At 52.5% G+C, this 20647-nt stretch overlaps 3 protein-coding genes across 3 annotated transcripts; 1 reads left to right on the forward strand and 2 right to left on the reverse strand.

Moving 5' to 3' along the window:
- Window positions 1-1799: 1799 nt before the first annotated feature.
- TRIREDRAFT_108940 (uncharacterized protein) lies at window positions 1800-5151 on the reverse strand (the record flags this gene model as incomplete). The annotated part of the gene is made up of 8 exons (XM_006966781.1): window positions 1800-2109; window positions 2315-2784; window positions 2904-3430; window positions 3558-3839; window positions 3909-4250; window positions 4306-4824; window positions 4888-4932; window positions 5028-5151. 8 exons carry the CDS (start codon window positions 5149-5151, stop codon window positions 1800-1802), a joined length of 2619 nt encoding a protein of 872 aa, XP_006966843.1.
- Window positions 5152-13506: 8355 nt separating this feature from the next.
- On the forward strand, window positions 13507-14637 carry TRIREDRAFT_22712 (uncharacterized protein; the record flags this gene model as incomplete). Its single annotated transcript, XM_006966644.1, has 3 exons — window positions 13507-13704; window positions 13768-13792; window positions 14252-14637. 3 exons carry the CDS (start codon window positions 13507-13509, stop codon window positions 14635-14637), a joined length of 609 nt encoding a protein of 202 aa, XP_006966706.1.
- A 2072-nt stretch (window positions 14638-16709) lies between these two features.
- Window positions 16710-20020, reverse strand: TRIREDRAFT_22713 (uncharacterized protein; the record flags this gene model as incomplete). The annotated part of the gene is made up of 5 exons (XM_006966645.1): window positions 19955-20020; window positions 19740-19876; window positions 17531-19671; window positions 17370-17457; window positions 16710-17275 (listed from the first exon to the last, which is right to left on the reverse strand). The coding sequence occupies exons 1-5, from the start codon at window positions 19972-19974 to the stop codon at window positions 16710-16712; spliced, it is 2952 nt and encodes a 983-aa protein (XP_006966707.1). The 5' UTR covers window positions 19975-20020.
- Between the last annotated feature and the right edge of the window lie 627 nt (window positions 20021-20647).

The following is a 20647-nucleotide window of genomic DNA, read 5'->3' on the forward strand; positions in this document are numbered from 1 at the left end:
TGAGGTATCTTTGCTCCATGGAGACACTCCATTTAGCCACATACTCGTCATCTCATCCACAAAGAGGCTCAACTAAAGGTACTACTCTACAACGTAAGGTAGCCTAATATTACCTACCTTACCTAGGAGAAGAACTTCCCCAGAAAAGCCGTCCCCATTCTAGCGCCGCCCACGCCCACACAAGCAAGTCCTCCATTATCAATCTCACTCCATCCTTCCTTACCACCAACACTCATCTCGTTCTTACGAATATGTACCTACCTCAGCCATGTAAATTGCCATAACACTCCTTACTCCTCACTCCTCTCATCATGCAACTCTCGCAACCCCATAGAAACACCCATACAGGCAATATTGATACATAACCCTCAGCGTATCAACCCACTCGTCAGACCTCGGCTCCATCTATACCTAGGTACTACTGACTATCCGGCACCGAAACGGCCCTCCTCCCGAAACACGCCCGCCCCGTCCCGCCTTTTTCAAACCCCGTACTACCGCCCCAATCTATCAGCAACACATCCTGTAACACGTTTCAGCTCTAACCTCCAGGTTTCTTCTTCTACCTGTTACTTTCTACAAGTGTCGCATCTTTCCTTCTCTGTCACCACGCTCATTCTCTTTGTCTTGACTTACATACCTAGGTAGTAATACACATCGTATTCCCTCAAAAAGGACACATCATTCCACACTCTTCCGCTCGCCCGCAAGCTGAGGCTGGGTTCGGCTTTATCTCGTCGCAATTCCCACACTCAGCCCAGGGCACTGTTACACCCCACACGAGAACAAACATGCCAAGTTGTCGACAGAAGTAACTATTACTTCGTACCAATCGCAGTAATTCCGGAATTGCTACTCGCCGAATCCTGCTCCTGAGCTTGATACGAGTACAATTCCAAAACACCTGGACAGGGCTGTACAAGCGCGCGGCAGCTTACCTGCCTACTAGGCATACTATGGATCCCGAATCTCCGGACCTTGACCATGGTATCCCCCAGAAGCCCAATCCTATACTACCTTATTCACTGAGGAGCAGAGGTGTGATGCCTGTAGACGATATCGCAACCAAGAGTAACCGTTAAATTTTGTTTTTGTGGGCAGAGAACATCCCAATATCCACTATCACCGTAAACACCGTGATATGTCAACCACACAATCCAGCCCCTATTTTCCCATCAACCGAGTGTTCCAACTCGAACTAACAATGCACCGACATCTGAGACAAGATGCGAACGAACCTCAACGCCACCAATCCCGTCCATCGTATATTCATTAACGTTCTTTTGCCAGGTTAGCCCCCAGGGCGTCAACTGGTTACCGATATTGCTTTTGTTGTGCCGGGGCGCCGCCTCTCTAGATATTCTCCCCCTTTTCCCATCTTTCTTTTTATGTTCACGTGCAGGCCTCGCTGCCGAAGCCCTCCCTGATCGTACAAAGAAAATCGCATCCGCAGAGCAGCATAAACAGGATGGTGATGCCTTATATGGAGACCAAGTAGAAATTAAATAGACATATCGTCTTCGTCCAGCATATGCATAAGAGGAGAAACATGGCCACGAACGAAACATGGAGTGCAAGAAGCTGAGAAAAAACATGACCGCAAAACAGGAGGAGAGGTATCATATGCAACGTATAATGCAATGCTGCGGCTGGCATCACGACCGTGCGTGGGCCAAATAGATCATCCAATCGTAGGACGTCGTTGGTCGCCCCTCGGAAAGAGATCGCAGCCAGACCAATATATAATCGAGAGCCGTGAGGAAACAGAAGCCATGAGGCATGTTCTCAGGGAAAGCTCGCTAACGACGTTTCATTGCCGGCGTGGTTCCGTCATAATCCCACGAGCGCTTCAGGCCGCCTTCGTACACGCTGGCGACAGACTGCTGCCACATCGCGGGCGTGATAAAAGTTGGCACAGGCGCAGCCGCGTATTGATGTGGCGGAATGCTGTGTTGTGAGCCGGCCGACAACGAGGAATTTACGGCATGAACGTCATCAATTGTAGGGACCTCGGGTGCACCTGAGGACGAGGACATGTTGAGCGAGCTGGCCGGGGAGACAGGATTGGGATCGGACTGGGCGGGCGTACCAAATGTGGTGTTCCATTGTCTAGTCGTCATGTCAGTATATCGATCCGCGGATTCACATTGTAAGGCAAAGTACATGCGAGGAGTGGAAGAGGATATATGAGAATCAAGGTGGTGTAAGTGTAAGACTGGGGCGACGTAAAGGCGAATGAACTCGGCGAATGAACTCGAAAGAGAAAGGAAAACAAAAAAAGAAAAAATCAACAACTTCGCTGGAAGAGACCTACTCAAATATCTTCGCCGGGTTCCAGGCTGGCTGCTCTGGTAGAGCCATGTTCGGTGAGATGCCGGGCCCGACAGCCTGTGGCATCATGACGAGCGACTGTGCAGATGGGGAGTCACTCTTGCTGTCCAGAGGGCCATTGGAGATTGGAGGTGAGATGGGATGGCTTAGGTAACTGACTGTTTGACCGCCGCTCGAATCCAGTGCCTGGTCCATGGAACCAGCGCGCTGGACACCACGGTATCCGGGAGGGCTGGCACTATGCGATGGATGAGGGCTTCCGTATGGGAAAGACGGCTTCAGGGCAAAGGGCTTCCTAACGTCAGCTGAGAAAGCCTCCCTGACGGCGTCGATTTGTCTCTGCAGTTCTGGCATTGGCCACGCCTCCATCACCTTTTCCATGATCCTCATGTGGCGAGTGAAGAACTGCCGCGCATCGGTATGGAGATCGGGATCTGGAGAGACGATTGCTACCTGATTCCGAGAGTTAGACCTGATCAGATAAAAGGCAGAAAACACATTTTCGTTTGGCTTCTCTATCACGTCCTTGCGCAGAGGAAAAGAGGGGGGCAAAGAAACTGAGCGCGGCTTACTAGATGAAGCACAATGCACGAGAGCCCGGCGTAGACAGTAAAACTGAAGCCGCGCTGCATGCACTGTAGCCCCATGGTTCCAAACGAATTGAGGACAGCTTCTTGCAGTCGGCAGAGAGCACGAGCGGCATTGTAGCAGATCATCATGTGATGCTTCCACTGAGCCTCCTGGGTTGTCGGATCAAAGAACGACAACTGGGGACGGTGGAACAAGATCAACGTCAAATAGTAATATGAGTGCAGATTGCCAAGGAACGGCGAAGGCAGCCACGGCGCCGAACCGTCGGGTGGGAATGTGACGCTAAGGTCACTTGGAAGCTCCGCCAGGAATGAGTTGAAGGCGTGGTCCATCTGCTGGAACTCTGGATCGAGTCCCCAGTCCTTCTTCTTCTTTAGACGAACGTAGATGTTTGTGATCCTGGCAATGTTCCGGACGTTGCGAGCAAAATACGTAAAGTTTCGCGAGACATGATATTCGGCATCGTCTCCGCCGGGAATGGGTTTTGGCACGCTGAAATCGACAGAGTCTATGTCGACAGCCAAGTTGTAGCGGCCTATACACGTGTTTACGCAACCAGCATTAGCAATTTGCTCTAGGGAATCCTAGGAAACCGGGGAGGGTAATGATAGCATCATGAATGGAGCTTCTCGTACCTTGTGGCGTGCCCACCATGACTTCGCAAACAAAGACTGTCTGCCAGATCCGCGTGCGCAGCTGACATTCCGCAGGGCTGAACCCGCAATGTCGGCCGGCCTGGTGCTCCTCATAATGCTCTTCTAGCGAAAGGTCTTTGGCCATCTGAACACACTGAACAACGGTCATCCACGAGCGGTAGTAATAGCCTCGTTTCGGAGCGGCTTCCCGAGCCTTGAGGATCATCAACAGCGCCTGGAGGGTGCTTAGTCGAGGAACGTCCATGAAAGCGTCGGCATGTCCTAGGCCAGGATTAGTACATCAAATGTCTATACCTATGCTAAAAATGAATGAAGCAGGGCGAAACGCACTTGATGCCAGCGCCAGCCATTGCTGACCCTGTGCAGGCTCATCGGCGAGACGGCCTCCAATGGCAAACAGGGCTTCCAGGATCAACGGGGAAATGGATTCTCTTGAGGTAGTCCATTGGCGGTAAAACATGGACCTGTCGAGTACTGGGACATATGGATGGACATGGGTAAAGTAAAGATCGAAGTAATGAATCGCGGTTCCTTCGTCCGGCATCAGTTCAGGGGGGATACGGATCCTATGCCCTGCCCCAATCGAGATGGGAGGCAAATTGAACTCCTCATCTTCGTCTTCGACGGCGGGTTCCTCCCGTCTGAAGGATGCCTTGTTTCTAAGGTACGGCGCTGAGACATATTAGTAAGATAGAAGAATCTGATTTCTGACGCGTTCGATTCGTACCTGTTCCAATCTCATTCATTTTGAGGCCGCCCAGGAGATCGGCCAGATCCTGTTGCTGATAAGAGTCGGCTGAATATGCGCCTGGTGAGGAGCCCTGCTGCGACGACTGTTGCATGGGCGGTGTTGGAAATGCATCCTGGGGGGCTACCTGTTGATCGACCAGGGACATTTGCGGAGGAACCGTAGTGTAGTTAAGGTTATGCTGAGGCTGTGAGGGATCGTATATGGCCTGAAACGAAGTTGAAGATCCGTCTGAGTAGCCGCCCTGCGGCGCATAGATATCAGTTTCGGATTTGAGGGAAGCTTGTCCTGGCTGATGAGATGGCATTCCCATTTGCTGGAACTGATTCGTCGGCGGGACAAAGGTCTCATATGTTGTTGAATCAGTTGCGCCGTCGTATCCGTTCGGCCGGACGCAGTGAAGCTTGAGGCGAATGCAGGCAGAGCAAGGCCAGGTGTTGGTGGTAGCGGCATCGCATTTGATCTTGCGTCTGCGACAGCCTTCGCAGGCTCTCATTACTGCATAATATCGTTAGCAGTCTTGTTGATGATGCCAGCTATACGGTAAGGTTCAGATAGTACCCTTGAGCCTCTTGTGGCGATTGTGCTCGTCAACGAACACATAGTCTATGTGAGCCAGCAACAGGTTAGCGCCAGTGCTTCTTATGCGATCTCGATGAACTTTGGGAGTTGAAGTCCGCCAGAAGTTGGATGTCCCTTACTCTTCTGAGTCTCCCTCTGAGGAAATTGCTGAGGCGCAAAGGTGTAGCTGTTCAATCCTGCATTCTGTGCGTTTGGTGCGTCCTGAGGCAGAATGCGACGGACGGAAGGATCATTCGACGACATGATGAATTGTGTTTGTATTAAGGTGCTTTGGAAGATGAATTGCGAAGCATTCGCTCCGTGTAAGTCCAGATCTCGTGATCGATATAGCGAATTAAGGATTGGTAGGCAGTATTGGAGGTTCAGCGTCGGACTTGTCGCGGCTCGGAGATCGTATACATTAAAACCACCAAAGTGGCGGCCCGGCGCCTCGGTATGGTGTTCGAGTGTGGTGTTTTCGCGGGGAGCGCGGATTCGGACGGGTTCGGCAGATGCAGATGGATCGTAGTAATCGCAAGACACAGAATCCAGCTTCAGGATGCCGCAAATTCGAAGATTCGCCCGGAAAGCCGCAGCCGCAATCTCGCAGTGTCGGGCTAGAGGCTCGCGATCGACCTGGAGTGTATTCGCAAGAGTTGAAACTCTGGGTGCGATGGCGTCGGGCAGTGGCAGAAGTGCTGCAGGTATAGCAGAGTTTAGCAGTGGAGGGCGGTCGAGACAACACCTTGTACTAGAGGGTAGCAGAGGGGCATGAAGGCGTTGCACAAAGTTCCAGCAGGAGCGGACTTTTGGGGTCGCCTTCCAGTTGGCTCGAACCCGGTCCAGTGGTGGCAGTTTGCGCAGGACAGGGGGCCGGAGGCGTGGGTAGCACCTGCTATAAGTACAGTGTAGCGAGTACCTAGGTTCTTGGTCTACCAGAACCAGAACGGGACAGGAGGGGGGATTCCAGAGCAGACGGGGGGCGTGTCTGCAGGAACATGAAGTGAAGAAAGTGCTTGACGACGACAAGACGACAGCGAACAACTGGGGACACTCGGCCTAAGGAGCAGAAGCGGACAGGGGACATCAGAATGCCATGGGTTGCCGCCTCCACTGATTCCTCGGGGCTTGCTTGGGGCTGCTTGTGGCTTGTGGCGTCGACTTTTTGCATGTCAACAAGCAATTACTAAGCTATACTTTGGAGGTACTAGGGGGTTGGCGCTGACAGGGTGGGCTGCACTGGGCGGCTTTGGGCCTAGGCGCTGCTGTTTAGTGCCCGCGCTGCGGCAGTACAGTGCAGCTGTGCCAGTCCAGCGGTATCTGCCAGGTATTGCGTCTCCAGCTGCCGTCGCTGCCACCTCGGTGCCATCCAGCGATCCCTGCGAGCATGAGCCCAAGCTTGTATCGACAGGAACCATAGCTTACTGCCTCCAGAGCCCTGGTCTTACTGTGGCTCCTGGTACCGACACTGGATGCACCATTGGAGGTCTGGAGGTGTCGATATGCGGTGCTTTGGATCTTGAGGATTGTGTTCTCAGTCTATTACGCTGGGCTCCTTGGACCGCGACTACCTGTTAAGTACATGTACCTAGTAGGTAGCTACAAGGGAGAGCTCGAACAAAGCTTCAATACCTACCTAGACCTAAGGCAGAGTGTCTTCGATAAAACTTGAACAACTAGACGTCCGCCAGAGGGAGATGGCACGCCATCAACCGTCTGTAATAAGGTGGTACATGAGGTATGGCTGTCCTCGCAAGCATTTTGTTCTTTTCTGCTTCCTTGTCCACTCATTCCCTCCATGCCGGCAGCCACAGCCGGCAGTCAAGCCAGGGGCGAGGAGGGGGCGACGTGCATCGACCAGTAGCCGGCAGCGAACATTGATGCTTCCAGGATGCTGTGTCGCTCAGGCTGGGGGCCAGAGACCAGCCACGCCAATTGACTGGCTCACCGTCGAGCATCACAACGAAGGCAAAGACCCCTGGGCGGGCTGAAGTCATGACAATGACTGCTTTGTATGGATCTTGGCGCTGCTTGTCGTGAGACGTCTTCGGCCCATTTGGAGCTCAAGTCCAAGGGCCGCCTTATTATCTAGCACCTAACAACAAGCAGTCGCCAAACGTATTGGCCAAGAAGCTCGCATTGACCGTGTCATACCAGGTGGCGTGTGGAACTGCCAATTGTGCCGCCAAGTGTCCGAGAAGGTGTTATGCGAGAGCGAGTCTGAGCTGAATCACCGTTGGCAGATACAGGTACCACCTATATACCAGCATGGTTCTGAATAGCTCTTTTTCCTCAAGCGAGGCCATGGGGCAAAGCTTACGGGAAAGGGAGTGAGGGCCTTGCCAGACAATCGTGCTACCGATATACGACCAGTATACTAGTATATGATAGAAGGATCCTCATCCTGGGAAGAATCGTGCCCAGAATCGTGTATGCAACTGCTCAAGCACCCAAAAGCACGGATTTCGCGGCGAGCGGCCCGAGTGCAGACGCATCCCTTTTGCTCGTATTCCGCAATGCCCAAACGGAGACTCGGTGCGCTGCGATTCGCTAATGGTACGAGACTCGAAGGCATGCTGTCACGCCAAGGGCGATCACTCAGATTCGGGTGGAGTGGTGACAGTCGAGGGTATCCTCAGATGGAGTCGAGAGAAGGTTTGGCCTGCCCGTCTTCCGCACGCTCCGGACAGAAGCAGCATGCCTGTGGCGCAAAAGGGGGGGAGCCCATCGTCAGGGTTCTGGGCGCGGTGGTTCTCGCTGTCTGTGCTTCCCCACAGCCTCCGTGAGGCTGCTGACCACATGTCAGGAAATCGTACGTACGTCTGTATGCTTGATTCGTGCAAATTCCGTTTATGGCTGGAAGCTCGCACTTTGCAATTGCGACTGCGGGCTTGGAGGATAGGAAAGATACATGTAAGGTAGTTCCAAGTGAAGGAGACGAAGTTAGTCAGTAGCTCGCGCGGCGTTCCTGCCATCAACCAGAGGGCTTTGGTTCAACCCCTCCAACACGTGGAATTCGATTCCATCTTCACTTCATCCAACGCGAATAGAAGAACGGCTTTGACCTTCATTGACTCAGTGGCATAACGCTAGGTATTAACATCCGTGGTAATAAGCATTCTGTCGCTTCCATTCTCTACAGGCGAGATTGACTAGGTTGTTCAAACAAGATCTGTAAACGTCGCTCAGACTCACCTACCTTACTAAGATAACAGGTAGGTACCTAGGTATACCTACTACACTGGTGCAGGTATCAGAAACATCTCACAGCATGAATGAGCATCTAAAAAGCCCAGATGCAGGCCCAAACCACTTCTCACTTGGCTTGCTCCAACCTAAAGCCAAAGCAGTATTACTGTATCTACTAGGTAGGTAAGGCAGTGACGGTGAACTAAGGTAGGTACAAGCACTACCTGTGCACCTACTCATAACAAATTTACATACATATCCAGATTCTAATCACATCTCACAGGGCAGACACAGGCAAGAAAGGAGTGAGAGAGACATACATACTGGATCCATGTAATACAAAGACGAACGCACAGGAGGCGTATTCGTCGTCTACGTGTTACAGGCAGGTTATTACCCGGACAATCCAGGTAGCCCAATCAAATTGGCTGGTTTTATCTCTGATGCTACACGGCGTACAGAAGCAGTGGTATTCTACATGCATGTGTGATATTACGTATGCAGCAAGGATGCAAATCCCTTGAAGATGGTAGGGCTGGTCAGGAGTAGACTCCATTTACCATACTATGTACACGTGCTTGTAACGCTATGGATTTTGCCCTGTCCGTATGATATCGTATCTATGTATGTACTACCTAGAGCAGGCTTTCGCGTTTCCTGCAGGTATACCTATGTAAAGCCCTCAACAAGGATATGAGGACCCGTCAGGGTCTGTGATGTACTGTAGGTATGTCGTAGGCGGGCAATTCAGGTTTGAGGTATCGCAGGAAACTCTTCATCGAACCTTGCAGGAGCACGCACATCCATGGGAGCATCCGGCTCCCTTTTAGTGGCACCAGCTTTCCTTTCCAAGCTCTTCTGTTTCTCTATCAGGTTTATGCAAGAGGTGCCTGTCTGCAGCGGACAAGGTTGCGTGATTGGCCGTTCGTCGGCGCAGACAGGGAATTGTCCAAGGCTCCCTGCCTCTGCAGCTCCTTTTGCTGCTCTGCGATTTGAGGAAGATGGCCTCTGTGGCCCCCCCCGTGTCTGCTTGCGTGGCCCCTCATTGACGTGCGGATACCTGGACGCAGACAAGGCCACTCATATCATCAACAAGCATTTTCTGACTGGCATCCATGATACATCCATGATCGCTACAAGTTCACTTTAGCCAGGCCCAGGCAACCGACTGCTTCCCCGCCGCGCTTGGATCTGCAGAATAGCTCCCCCCGGTTCCCCTTGTCGAGGTGTCTGTTCTGTCTGTCCCTTTTCTTGAGTGCCCGACGGCCGCTGCGGCGCGCACCGGCATCGTGGGTTTTAGCGGTGACCAGGACGCTGGCCGAGGTATGTAGCCAGCCAACCCAGCCAGCCATCCCCGCACGCTCTGGTACATACATAGGTATGTAGTCGAGATGATGCTGATGTAGACGCTATTACGACTTGGATGGAGTTGCCAGCAAAGATCAATTCAGTCATCGGATCGACGATACTGAAATCTGCTACAATGTTCACAATATTAACAGCATCAGTGTCCAAGTCTGGGGAAGTAATAGTTGTTCTTTGTTATGAATGGAAAGGATTCGCGACTCCAGGAAGCATCTCGTATGTCTCGTCTGTCGGCAGAGTCCGACAGGCTGATGGAATGACTCTGCCAAGCTCAAACGACGGAAAGTTCCGGCAACCATCTCGTCAGAAAAAGAGACCGCGGGCTGCGTGACACACGAGGTGCAACAGCCCTCCATCCTTGGGGCTGAGCACCCCACTGAACGAGGAGCTCCTGTTTCCTCTATGTTTTCGCATCTTGTTCAGCTCGCTTAGACAAAACGGAACTCTTGCTCCAGTCCAATCTACCTCATGCCCAGTCTTGATGCCAGAACGGGATTGATCTCTCGGAAAATCTCCAGGGCTCGTCCTTCAAGCGCCGATACAGCGTAGCAGCACGGACGGAGCCTATGGAGTTCGTGTGAATGCGTCGGCGACATGCGGTGGGGAAAGGCTTGCAGAGGAACTGACCATCGCCGCGCGTCGGATACGCATACGATACTGCAAGTAGGTATGGAGTACTCGTACATCGTATGTAGTATTTCAGGCAAGTCGGCTGCAGGGATTGATGGCTGGTGCAATTTGTGGAGGTTTTGTTCCTTCGTGATGCGCGTGCTCACTCGAGGAAGTAATAGCAGCGCATCGCACATACAAAGCACAGTCGACTCATGGGAAGAATACCTTGATACCTACTGTTGATAAACGACTATCAATGACTGGATTTGCGATATAGAGATGCCCTCAGTGTATATAGACACTTGCAAGAGAACACACTTGCACTGTGGAAGTAAAGCATGTAGCACACCAGCCAGCGGCGTGCCTGGAAAATCCCCATCTGATCTTCATCTCGAGCCAAACTTTCCTCTGTGGCACCACCGCCAATGACGATGCGTGGATGCTCAAGCCTCGACTATCTGCCAATCTCGCTGTACTGATCTGCCCAATTAGCAGGCTAGCCGGGCTGCTTCTGTGTGCCATTTGCCAGGAATCTCGGACCCATTCATAGGTATCATCCATCAGTCATTATTAATATGGGTACGGTGCTCGAAGAGATGCCTGCGTGCGCACGACAGTATTCGGTCCTTTGGATCGCCATACTTTCTGGCGGGTTGCGTGTTGCGTGTTGCTGAAGATGTCATACTGTGTTGGGTCAGAAGAGTTGCTCCATCGCTCCCCCCGGTTGCCAACGCCGATCAGGTCCGGAGAGCGCCGTGCTGGCCAGGCCTAGACATTTTGCTAAATGCTCGGCACTTGTGGGATGCCTCCATGATGAGCGAGGCCCCGTTGCTGCACGGCATTGGGCTGCTCCATACCTGAGGCCTGCAATGCAACTTGGCTCAACGTCCCGCAATCCATATCTCGTGATAAAAATGGAGTTTTGCCAGCGCCACAACCGTTCTTTGAGTCGACCTGATGGCCCTTTGGCATGCTGGTGCTGCTTATAGTAGTAGTATGATTATCATTATAGTATTACTACTAGCCGTCAATTGGAGAACTTACATACATAGTAATGTCTAGACTGGGGTATTACTCGTACGAGGGCGCCTTTGGACGGAAAGTCGAGTTGAGCAGCCCTTCTAGCGTGAGCAGGGCTTCTAGAAACACCAAAGTTTAACAGGCGGCTTGACCTAGTAGCAAACTTAGCAACTCCTAACACTCTCCACTGTGTGCCGAGGCATGGACGAATGTGGCAACGGGTTTGACTCGAGGCTCTCGCAACAGAAGAACGAAACAGCATGTTCTGTGTAATTGTCATGTCGTGCAAATCAGCCGTAACCGCGCCTCGCTCTCTCTTCTGACTCGCCTCAATCTGCGTCAGCGAGCGGCTCCTTGACTTCCCCCCATGGCTCTCCTCGGATCTTAGATTTTGTTATCCAGGTAGTACTGGTAGTGAGTATGTTATTCCAGCCATCATGGACAGAAGCGGCATTGCAAGAAAGAGGGAGGGGGTGGGGGTTCGATGAACTCACAAACGCGGGAGGGGGCGTACAAGTAGCAAGGGCACGCAACCACGCAAGCCGGGGGAGGGGAAGAGGAGCGGGACTAACAAGGCGAATAGGTAGGTATGGAAACATGAGGCTCGGTGACGGGATTGGAACTTGTCTTTTCGTGGCATCAACGAACGACTCGAATGGATTTGTCGAGGGACGAAGCATGGCGCCAGCCGGAGTGCCGGATAGTTGAACAGCCGCGTGGCTGTTTCCTTTACCCCCTTCAAACCCTGACCGTTTCGTCGCATTGGACACGTTCTCAAGGGTTCCTTGTTTGCGCGCGATGCCATTGATGATAGAACGGGCCGGTGGCCTTGCCTCAAGGTGATGTAGAGTTGCCTATCTTAGGCATCGATCGTTGTAGTAGCCATTGTGGGAAGACCCAAGCTGCTCTATATACGACCAACTTTCCCCAGAGCTTCCATCATGTCAATACCTATGCCGAACAAAAAGTAACATTCAAGCTGGTATTTGACCCAGCTGGGGCTCGACCATGAAAGCGTGGGAATGGATGCAGATGGCCTCATGTACCCACGACAAAGATCCCCTGCAGTAGATCAGCGTCAAGCGCGCTTCTGCAGGGAGGACGTTTAGCCTGGCGTGGCTCCGGTTTAGTAGCAGGACAATTTCGAGCGCGCGCACACGAAAGACTTCAAGGGAGCTCCTAAAAGCGACGGGGTAGAGCCAACAGGGCTGTAACTACAAAGCTGCAACTTGAAAGCTCGGGCTATTACCAAGACTCCTGGAGCCACGAGCGGCGGCTCGGGTTTTGCACATCGCTAACCCCGAGAGCCACGAGGATTGCAGCTGGGTTGTTAATACGTGTAAGTAGGTACTTGTAATAACGTGAATGGTATCTCTGCAGGCGATGGCTCACTCGGAATTACAGAGGTGATTAGAATAATAATAATAATAATAATAATACAGGATGCTCGTGCCGACTCAGCCCGCATGAGATATGCAGCTGTTGGTCCTGACCAACAATCAATGGCGACCCGTCAATCTTTCGATTCTTGGTGAGGTCATCCATCTTCCAATGATCGTGTTCCTTTTAAGCACTGTATTTTTGCGACCATCGGTGGCATTTGCAGGGGCTTTGCTGCAAGTGCCTTCATCAGCGTTAGCCCACAATCAGCTAAGGTCGGGTACGAGCACTGTACATACCGCCTGAGGTGCCTCAGGTCTCGTACCTTACCTACTGTACCTACCTAGCACTCAGCGCTGCGACCCCCTGTAAGGTTACCTACCTTACCTACTGAGGTAGCGAACAGTCACATCTCGCTAGAACAAAGCGACGAAGCGAGTTGCAAACGACGGTTGCTTCTGGGTTTGCCACGGCCAGATCCTGGGCGAAACTTGTGATATCATATCATGCTATGTAGTAGTATATCACAAAATGATGCTCCTGGTGCTATACGGATCTCTTGATCCGCTGTCACTGCTCCGAACAAACTGCGGATGACAGGTACATGTAGGTGTACTCCTAGGTACCTGTAGTCCACCTGCGCAGCGTCAAGCATCACACAGTGCAGCACAGTTCGCCTCCGTGTCACTTCCATCACAGGGGAAAAACAGACGCCCCATCCATTACTAATACGACGCAAGCCCTTGAGGAGCTTGGACACCTCTCGATTGTCTCCATCATACCTAGACCAAACTCCTCTCTATCCCCACGAACCACACCCCTCGTCTCGTGCAATTACTACCTGGAATAGCCTGCATCAACTCCCTGACCCGTCGATCGCCCCCGCGTCCAGACTCCGAGATATTTCCTCACCGGTTTCACTAGTTTTCAACGACCGCCACACAGCCGTCATTGGGGCTTCGAACTACTCCGTGTCCTCGGTTCTAGCACATCCGCCAACAGCATCAAACCCTCCTTCATCAAGCTATCTCTATCTACTCGTCCACAGACGCAATGGCTGCTGCCGCCCTCGACAATGCCAACCCAACCATTCTGAGCGCCTCGCAGCTCCCAACCCGGCAGAAGCGGTCCGCCCCGCGCAATGGGCCTGACTGTAGATACTCGGACCTGATCTTCGCCAAGCCCTCCTACCTGTCTCGGCCCTTCTTACAAGACGATGATATCCGGTATCAGGATGACACAGCGGCGGCAGTGCCCTGGTCCCGCCTCGGTGCCGGCTCAGGAGCTGCCGACGAGGACCGTCTATCGGCCGAGCCCATCGACGAGCAAGAGATCTACGGTATGATTGATACCCCCTACCAAGCTCTACCTGCCCTGTCTGCCCTGTCTGCTTTTCATATACTTGAATCGTATTCTGCCGAAATGGCATCCCTCTTCATCCGTGCGTGCTTTCTGCACCATCTTTGACCCAGCTCTGCTTGGCGATTTGAAGTGAGGACTGATGCTGCTCCTCCTCCCCGACATGTCCAATCCCGTTTCGTCAATATCATGACCCCGTCAATGGCTGGGGGAAACTGCAAGCTCTATCAACCTCCGTTGCTGGCTTCAGTAACGAGCTAGTAACGACCATAGCCTCTGCGCTGATTGAATGAAGCGCAACTCTCATCCATTTCACCCTCAAACAACTTCATCTCGAGTCGCCCTACGACTACTCTACTGCCCATTTTTTTTTCACCCCCCCCTTCAACGTCACACACTATTGCTGGCAGAGGATGGTAAGGCTAACGCTCATACCTAGATCTCATTTCTAACATAACTGATCCGGAACATCCCGTCTCGTTGGGCCAACTGTCCGTCGTCAACCTCCCCGACATTCACATCACTCCCTCCCCGGCCCTTGGAGTGCCAAGTCCGAATACCATCGTTCATGTCACTGTCGAACTTACCCCTACCGTCACCCACTGCTCTCTCGCTACCGTGCTCGGACTTGGCGTGAGAGTCCGGCTCGAGCAGGTGCTGCCTCCAAATTACCGCGTGGAAGTCATTTGCAAGGAGAACAGTCATAGCCAGGATGATCAAGTGAACAAACAGCTCAGCGACAAGGAGCGTGTCGCAGCCGCTCTGGAAAATGACTCGCTGCGGAGTGTTCTGGACAAGATGCTGGAGTCTTGTATAGAGAACTGAGTTGCTCTCAGAATCGAAACGACAAAACTCTCACAACCAAGACGACAGTGTGCTACGCAGGGCTAAAGGCTTGTCTGCTGGCACCAGCCTATCCATCATCCAAAATCAAATGTATGTGATGCCATCTCAATCGCCAGCAGGCAAGGCCATTCCTCGCTTCCTCAGCGCATGATGTCAAACCATTCGCGCCAATGGTCTCAGGGAGCTACATGGCTAGTGCCCAAGACACTCGATGAAGGAAGCTCCGGCGTCATTAGGAGGCCACGCATGTCGCCACCAAGATCACATGGAGGAGCCGCATAAAGGAGTGCTGCTTCCGCTATCCTGGTATCGTGCGCATCGTTATGTGCCATGTTGGGTAGCATCGTCATATTCGTCGACCTTGAATATCAACCCCCGCGAAGGACGACTAGGGGCAAACACTGATAACTGCGCAAGCTAGCCGAATCCAAACAAAACTTTCTGGGTACTTGTTCAGAAGGGTGGTTCTCCTATGTGTGTCAACTTCGTGCTTTCTGTCGCCTGGTGTGAGGTCAGTAGAGCATGGTCAGGCGCTCGGGTATCGTTTCTTTCGGATTGGCGAGAGCCACACTTTGTTGTTTGGCCGTTTGTGTGTTCCTTCAGCCGTGGTCGAAGTCTGACAGGCCATTGAATCTGTCGGTTGAAGAAAGCTTTGGTCAAGGCGTATAAATCTACAAAGCACATATCCCGAGATCTGAAGGATTTCCGGTCATTCCACATGTGCAATCCCGCCGTGACTTGACGCATCGAGACTCCAATTGCCTCTGTGATGGCCTCTATCAGTATGGCTAAATCTACGATGGCATGCCGGCAGAACGAGTATCTCATCCCCGCGGTACGAGATATCCACACGTCAGCACCTTTTGCTGTATCCTGAACGAACCATTGCTAGGTTTACGAAGCTATTCCTCACAAGGTATTACATCATACGCTTTTCGAGAGACACCACGTCGACTCGAGTTAGCAAAGACGAAAGTCATCGCGGCAGAAACAGGAATGGCGGGTTCCTTGTGTGTACAGGCGGTGAGGGTGAGCCCCTGTTAGAGGACCGGCCTGACTTGTCAAGTTCTTGAATCATGTCGCGCACCTTTGGCGGCAGACCAACACTGTCAAGTCATATTACTACCTGACTCTAATTGTATAAGTTATTTATCTATCTTACGAGATGCTATCTACAGTAATATGTACAAGAGCATTTCATGGGTAATAGAAGACACAGATAAATAGAGAAGCATTTGAGGGACCACCTATAGAGTATATCTGTAACATGACAATGTGGTTGCTCATGTGAGTAACATGATCAGGCCGGTTGCAGATGTGACTCCCCACGCCCGGGACCATCTACACTGACTGCACACATGCTCAGTCCAAATCATCAGCCATGACGAGGAAGAAGGGACATCTCCTCCTACCTATCCGTCTGATGAATGCCGCCAATCTCGCCACCTCTTACATGGACCACCTCTCAAGAAGCCATAGCACATATGATAGATCCCACGAAAGCTCTCCATGGTCATCGCCACTATTGCTGCTTAAGCGCACCTGTGGTACTGCGAATCAATCAAAACAGAAACAAGGCAATGCAACCAATTTAGACTCAGGCCCATGTTCCCCAGAGCTCTCTACCCCTTGCACCGGGGACGATAGCAATGAAGAAGAGCCAGGGATGGCATGGGTTATCCTTGAAAAGGCAAACCGTCCAACTAGGTACACAACACGCCATTGTTCCACCAATCATGAACAGACTCTAGCTACGTGATGAGTTGTTGTGATATGCGAAGGTCTGGTGGCTTGATGGTTCTTACTCGTCTCTTATTAAGCTGGACCTCCAACGTCTGCGCTGGGCCATTATATATACATGACATTCTAAATGCCGCTCTTCTGTGCCCTTCTTAATGGCTTGCATTTGCAATGGAGCCTCTTTCTTCAACTGTTTCGACGTGCTTTTTCTATAACGTTGAATCGCGGGTTCAGCGGCATGATACCATACCAATATAGCTCTCGCTTATATGTTCATCGTCTCAACACCATCTACCTAGCCCATAGAAGATTTATACATCACCGAGCATACCACTCTCCATCAGGCTTTGGTAAAACTCAGGCTCCAGGAACGTCTTGACGCTGACGTCCTCGCTGAGGCCCTTGCGGCGCCTCGTCTTGAGCACAAAGTCTCGAGCCGTGGCCTGCGCTGAGGCGGGCTGCAGCGGCCTCGTTACCTGGTCTCTGTCGAGCGGATCGCCGGGCACGATGTTCCAGCTGTCAAAGACTAGGCTGACCATTGAGCCGCCCTGCGTCTTGATGCGCAGGTCCGTCTCGAAGCCAAAGCTGTCGATGACGGGGATCAGGCCGTTGACGCGGTATAGGGGCGTGCCGGCAACGGGGCCGTCGGAGAGGACGTGGCCTCGGCGTCGGGCGAGCACGTTGTAGACTTCCATGTAGGAGTCTTCCGGTCCCGTGACGGATACCGCGTAGACGGGCTCCATGAGGCGCGGAGAGGCCATGAGGAAGGATGAGTAGCATGCTCGGCGAGAGGTAGGGATGATTTGGCCACCACCGCGGAAAATGGCCTCGTTGGCCAAGACTACGTCTGTGACCTTGAACTTGGTATTACGGATAGCTATAACTCTTGTCAGCAAGTTGTCACGACACCAACGGCATAAGGTTGGGAATTATAAGGTTGGGAAAGAGGCAAACGGGCTATTGGAACGTACGCTCTTCGCAGAGGGGGCCTTCACGGGTAGCCCAACTGAAGCCCTGTCTGATGGATTCCTTGACAGTACTCAGCAGTTTCTTGTCGACCTGATACGGCAAAAAGAAGACCATTAGCGAATTGTTCACAATCAAGCAGCACAATCAACCCGAGTCGGCTTACCTCCGTAGGCAGGGTGTCATCTTGAAGAATATTTGGTCCCATCTCGTCAGGACCAAAAGCCCAGATGCTTCTGGCCGCCAACTTGTCCCAGCCGTGCTTCTCCTCAAAGAACTTGGCCGTTTTCCGTACAGGATCACGTATCCTGACAGCGCCCGTCTCAATGTCTGTGGAAATGCCCTTCTCCAGCTGCTCTGCCACCATGGTGATCTTGTTCTTCTTGTTCGGCGTGATGGCGTAGCACTTTGTCGCCGACGTCTCCACCACCGTCTCGCAGAATCTTGTGACTGGATCTGAGACCTTGATGTCCATGTCGGCATATAGGCGCCGCAAGTCATGCAATACGCAGTCCATGTAGAGCTCTCCGGTCCCCAAGATGATGTGCTCTCCAGACTCTTCGACTTTGGTGCTGATCAGGGGATATGACTTTTGAACTTTGCGGAGTCCGTCGAGCATCTTGGGCAGCTCGGAAGGATTGACGGGCTCGACGGCTACTTTGAGGACAGACTCGGTAAAGTGAGTCACGGGCTTGAAGATGAAAGCATCCTCATCATCCTCTAGCTTGGGAGGTACTATTGTTGCAGATTTGACAATGGAGTTGTCTATTCCTCCCAAGAGCACCATGTTACCTGCAGGGACGCCGTCTGTGGGAACGTTGTACCGAGACTCTGCGATAAAAACCTCGCCGATGGACGCCATTGTCATGTCTTCTTCGTCGTCAAGAGAATAGCCCTCGCCAAGGACTCTCACGGCAGCACCAGGCCGAGCTGTGCCGCTCAGAACACGACCAAAGGAGTAGAAGCTCTTGGCGTCCGAGGTATTGAAGAGCTTTGTGACGTGGACCACCAAAGGATCGTCCTGATTGCATGTCCTCATCGACTCTGCAACCTTTGTATCCAAGGGGCCGGTGTAGTATCGCTCCAACAACCGGTGTGCGCCTTCTGACGGCGAGGGAATGTGCTTGACGACCATGTCGACGAAGCCCGTTGACGGACCAAAGAACTGTTCGCATACGAGCTTAAGGATGACGTTTGCGTCGGCCTTGTACTGCGATGGCTTCAGCTCAATGCCGAGAGAAGCCAGAACGAGCTTCAGCTGTTCTGGACTGTCGCTGATTGAGTGTGTGAAGATTTTGTAGATGGGTTCTAGGACGAAATGGACAAAGGATCTCGCAGATCTTTCTTCCGCCGGCTTGCGAGTAAAGTTCCGCCTCTTAGGGTTGTAGTAGACATCTCCCCACAGCCGCTTGGCAAAGTCGTCTGGGTTGATGTCGCCATAGGTATCAGTATACATCTTGGCGAATGAGGGCAGCGTGAAACACCATCCCATGTCCGTGCAGGCGAACAGGACGTTGCCTTTTTCGGGACTGAGCCGCCTTGAAGCTGCCTTGGTGGGCACAGTGTTAGCGATGACGGTGTTGACTTCTTCCACAACGTGCTTAAGCTTGAAGTAGGCGTCCTTGGGGGGCAGCTTCAGCTCCAGAATCAGACGGTCCATCTTGTTGATGATGAGTGTCAGGGGAATGTCCTCCAAGACGGCGTGCTTGATGATCTGCTCGGTGTTGACCTGGACACCCTCGACCACGTCCACGACCAGACATACGCCATCCACCAGCCGGAAAGCCGCTGCCACTTCGTCCACGAAGTTGACGTGGCCGGGGGTGTCGATGATGTGGAAGAGGTGCGACTTCCCCTTGGTGCTCTGCAGGACAAGGCTCATCGGCGCAGCCTTGATGGACAGCCCTCGCTCCCGCTCCAGCGTGTGCACGTCAGTGTATCGCAGGGCCTCATCCCGCTTCTTTCCAACTCTCCGGTCCAGCCTGTCCGCAATGTCATGGGTCTCCATCACGAGCATGTCCATGAAAGCCGTCTTTCCGTGATGCAGGTGGCCTGCCAGTGCAATGTTCCTTGTTTGGTCGGGGAAGTTCATCAGATCGGCCATGAACTCGCGGTCGAAGAAGACGGGGGGCAGATCAGCCTCTTCGACGTTGAACTTCTTCTGCTCGACCGGCGCAATGATGGGTTCCGTCAGAGGCTGCGCATCTTCCTCTTCTACTCGCGTCTCGACGTCGGCGCCGTACACCTGCTCGGCCGTGGGATAATACTGCTTGTCTTCGTGGAGGATGACGGCGTTGGAGGGTCCATCTGTTCGGAGGGTGTGCGCAATCAGCCATCTGTGACGCGGTGTCCCTGCCAGGCTGTGAGATGCTTACCATCGAGCTCCATGAGCTCCTGTCCGGCGACACTGGGCGCCTCCTCCTGCTCGTCGTCGTACGCATAGTCGCCCGCCTGATCTCCAGCCTCGGATGCTGCCTCAGACTCAACCTCTTCCCCAATGAAGTTTCCGAACCTATGGCGAAAGCTTGTCAGCAGCTCGATCACAGCCAGCTATGCTCTGCTTTGCTCTGGAACCAGCGGAAAGTCTTACTCATCGTAGAGGTCATCCATTTTGCCGTCGGTCTGGTCCAAAAGCCAAGGTCAATGGCGGGCGACGAGGTTCAAGATGCTCGAGGCTCAAGACACGGGTATCGTCGCAAGTCGCGTATGTACGAAGTACCAGCTCTTGGCTAAACCGACCGCCTGCCTGTGCTAAAACCGGGTCCCTTGCCGACTTTTTTCTTGCTGCAGGCATTAGCTTGGAGGAACGCGTCACGTGGAGATATGCAAGGCTGAAGCTTATCGTTGCTTATCTAAGCGTTGATATTCGCCGTCAGGCACAAGGTAACGATACTTTCGACATACTACTACCTTACCTCCTAGTAGGTACCTAGTAGTATCTGCTATGTGGTGGGTAGGTAGGTACAAAAGATAGTAGTAAGAACAGTACCTAGTAGACAGGTAGTTATGAAAGGTGGGCCGTCGTTGACTTTGGTTTCTGCGAGTGAAGTTGGTAAGAAGATGAGCTGGAAAGCTCAAAGGCTCAACTCGGGACTTGTTTGTATTGTACTTCTCTTCGTTTCCCGTTGTCAATCCATATACGATACATGTACCTTGCTTCCAACCAGGCTATACCGACACCAATTGGGCTCTCATGCATCTATAGCCTTATGGTACCTGAGGTATATCAGCTATATCAAGTTGTCATCATCTCGATGACCCAGCATGGAATTGAATCGGAAGG

This window comes from Trichoderma reesei (genome assembly GCF_000167675.1).
Source record: "Trichoderma reesei QM6a unplaced genomic scaffold TRIREscaffold_14, whole genome shotgun sequence".
NCBI classification, from domain to species: domain Eukaryota; kingdom Fungi; phylum Ascomycota; class Sordariomycetes; order Hypocreales; family Hypocreaceae; genus Trichoderma; species Trichoderma reesei.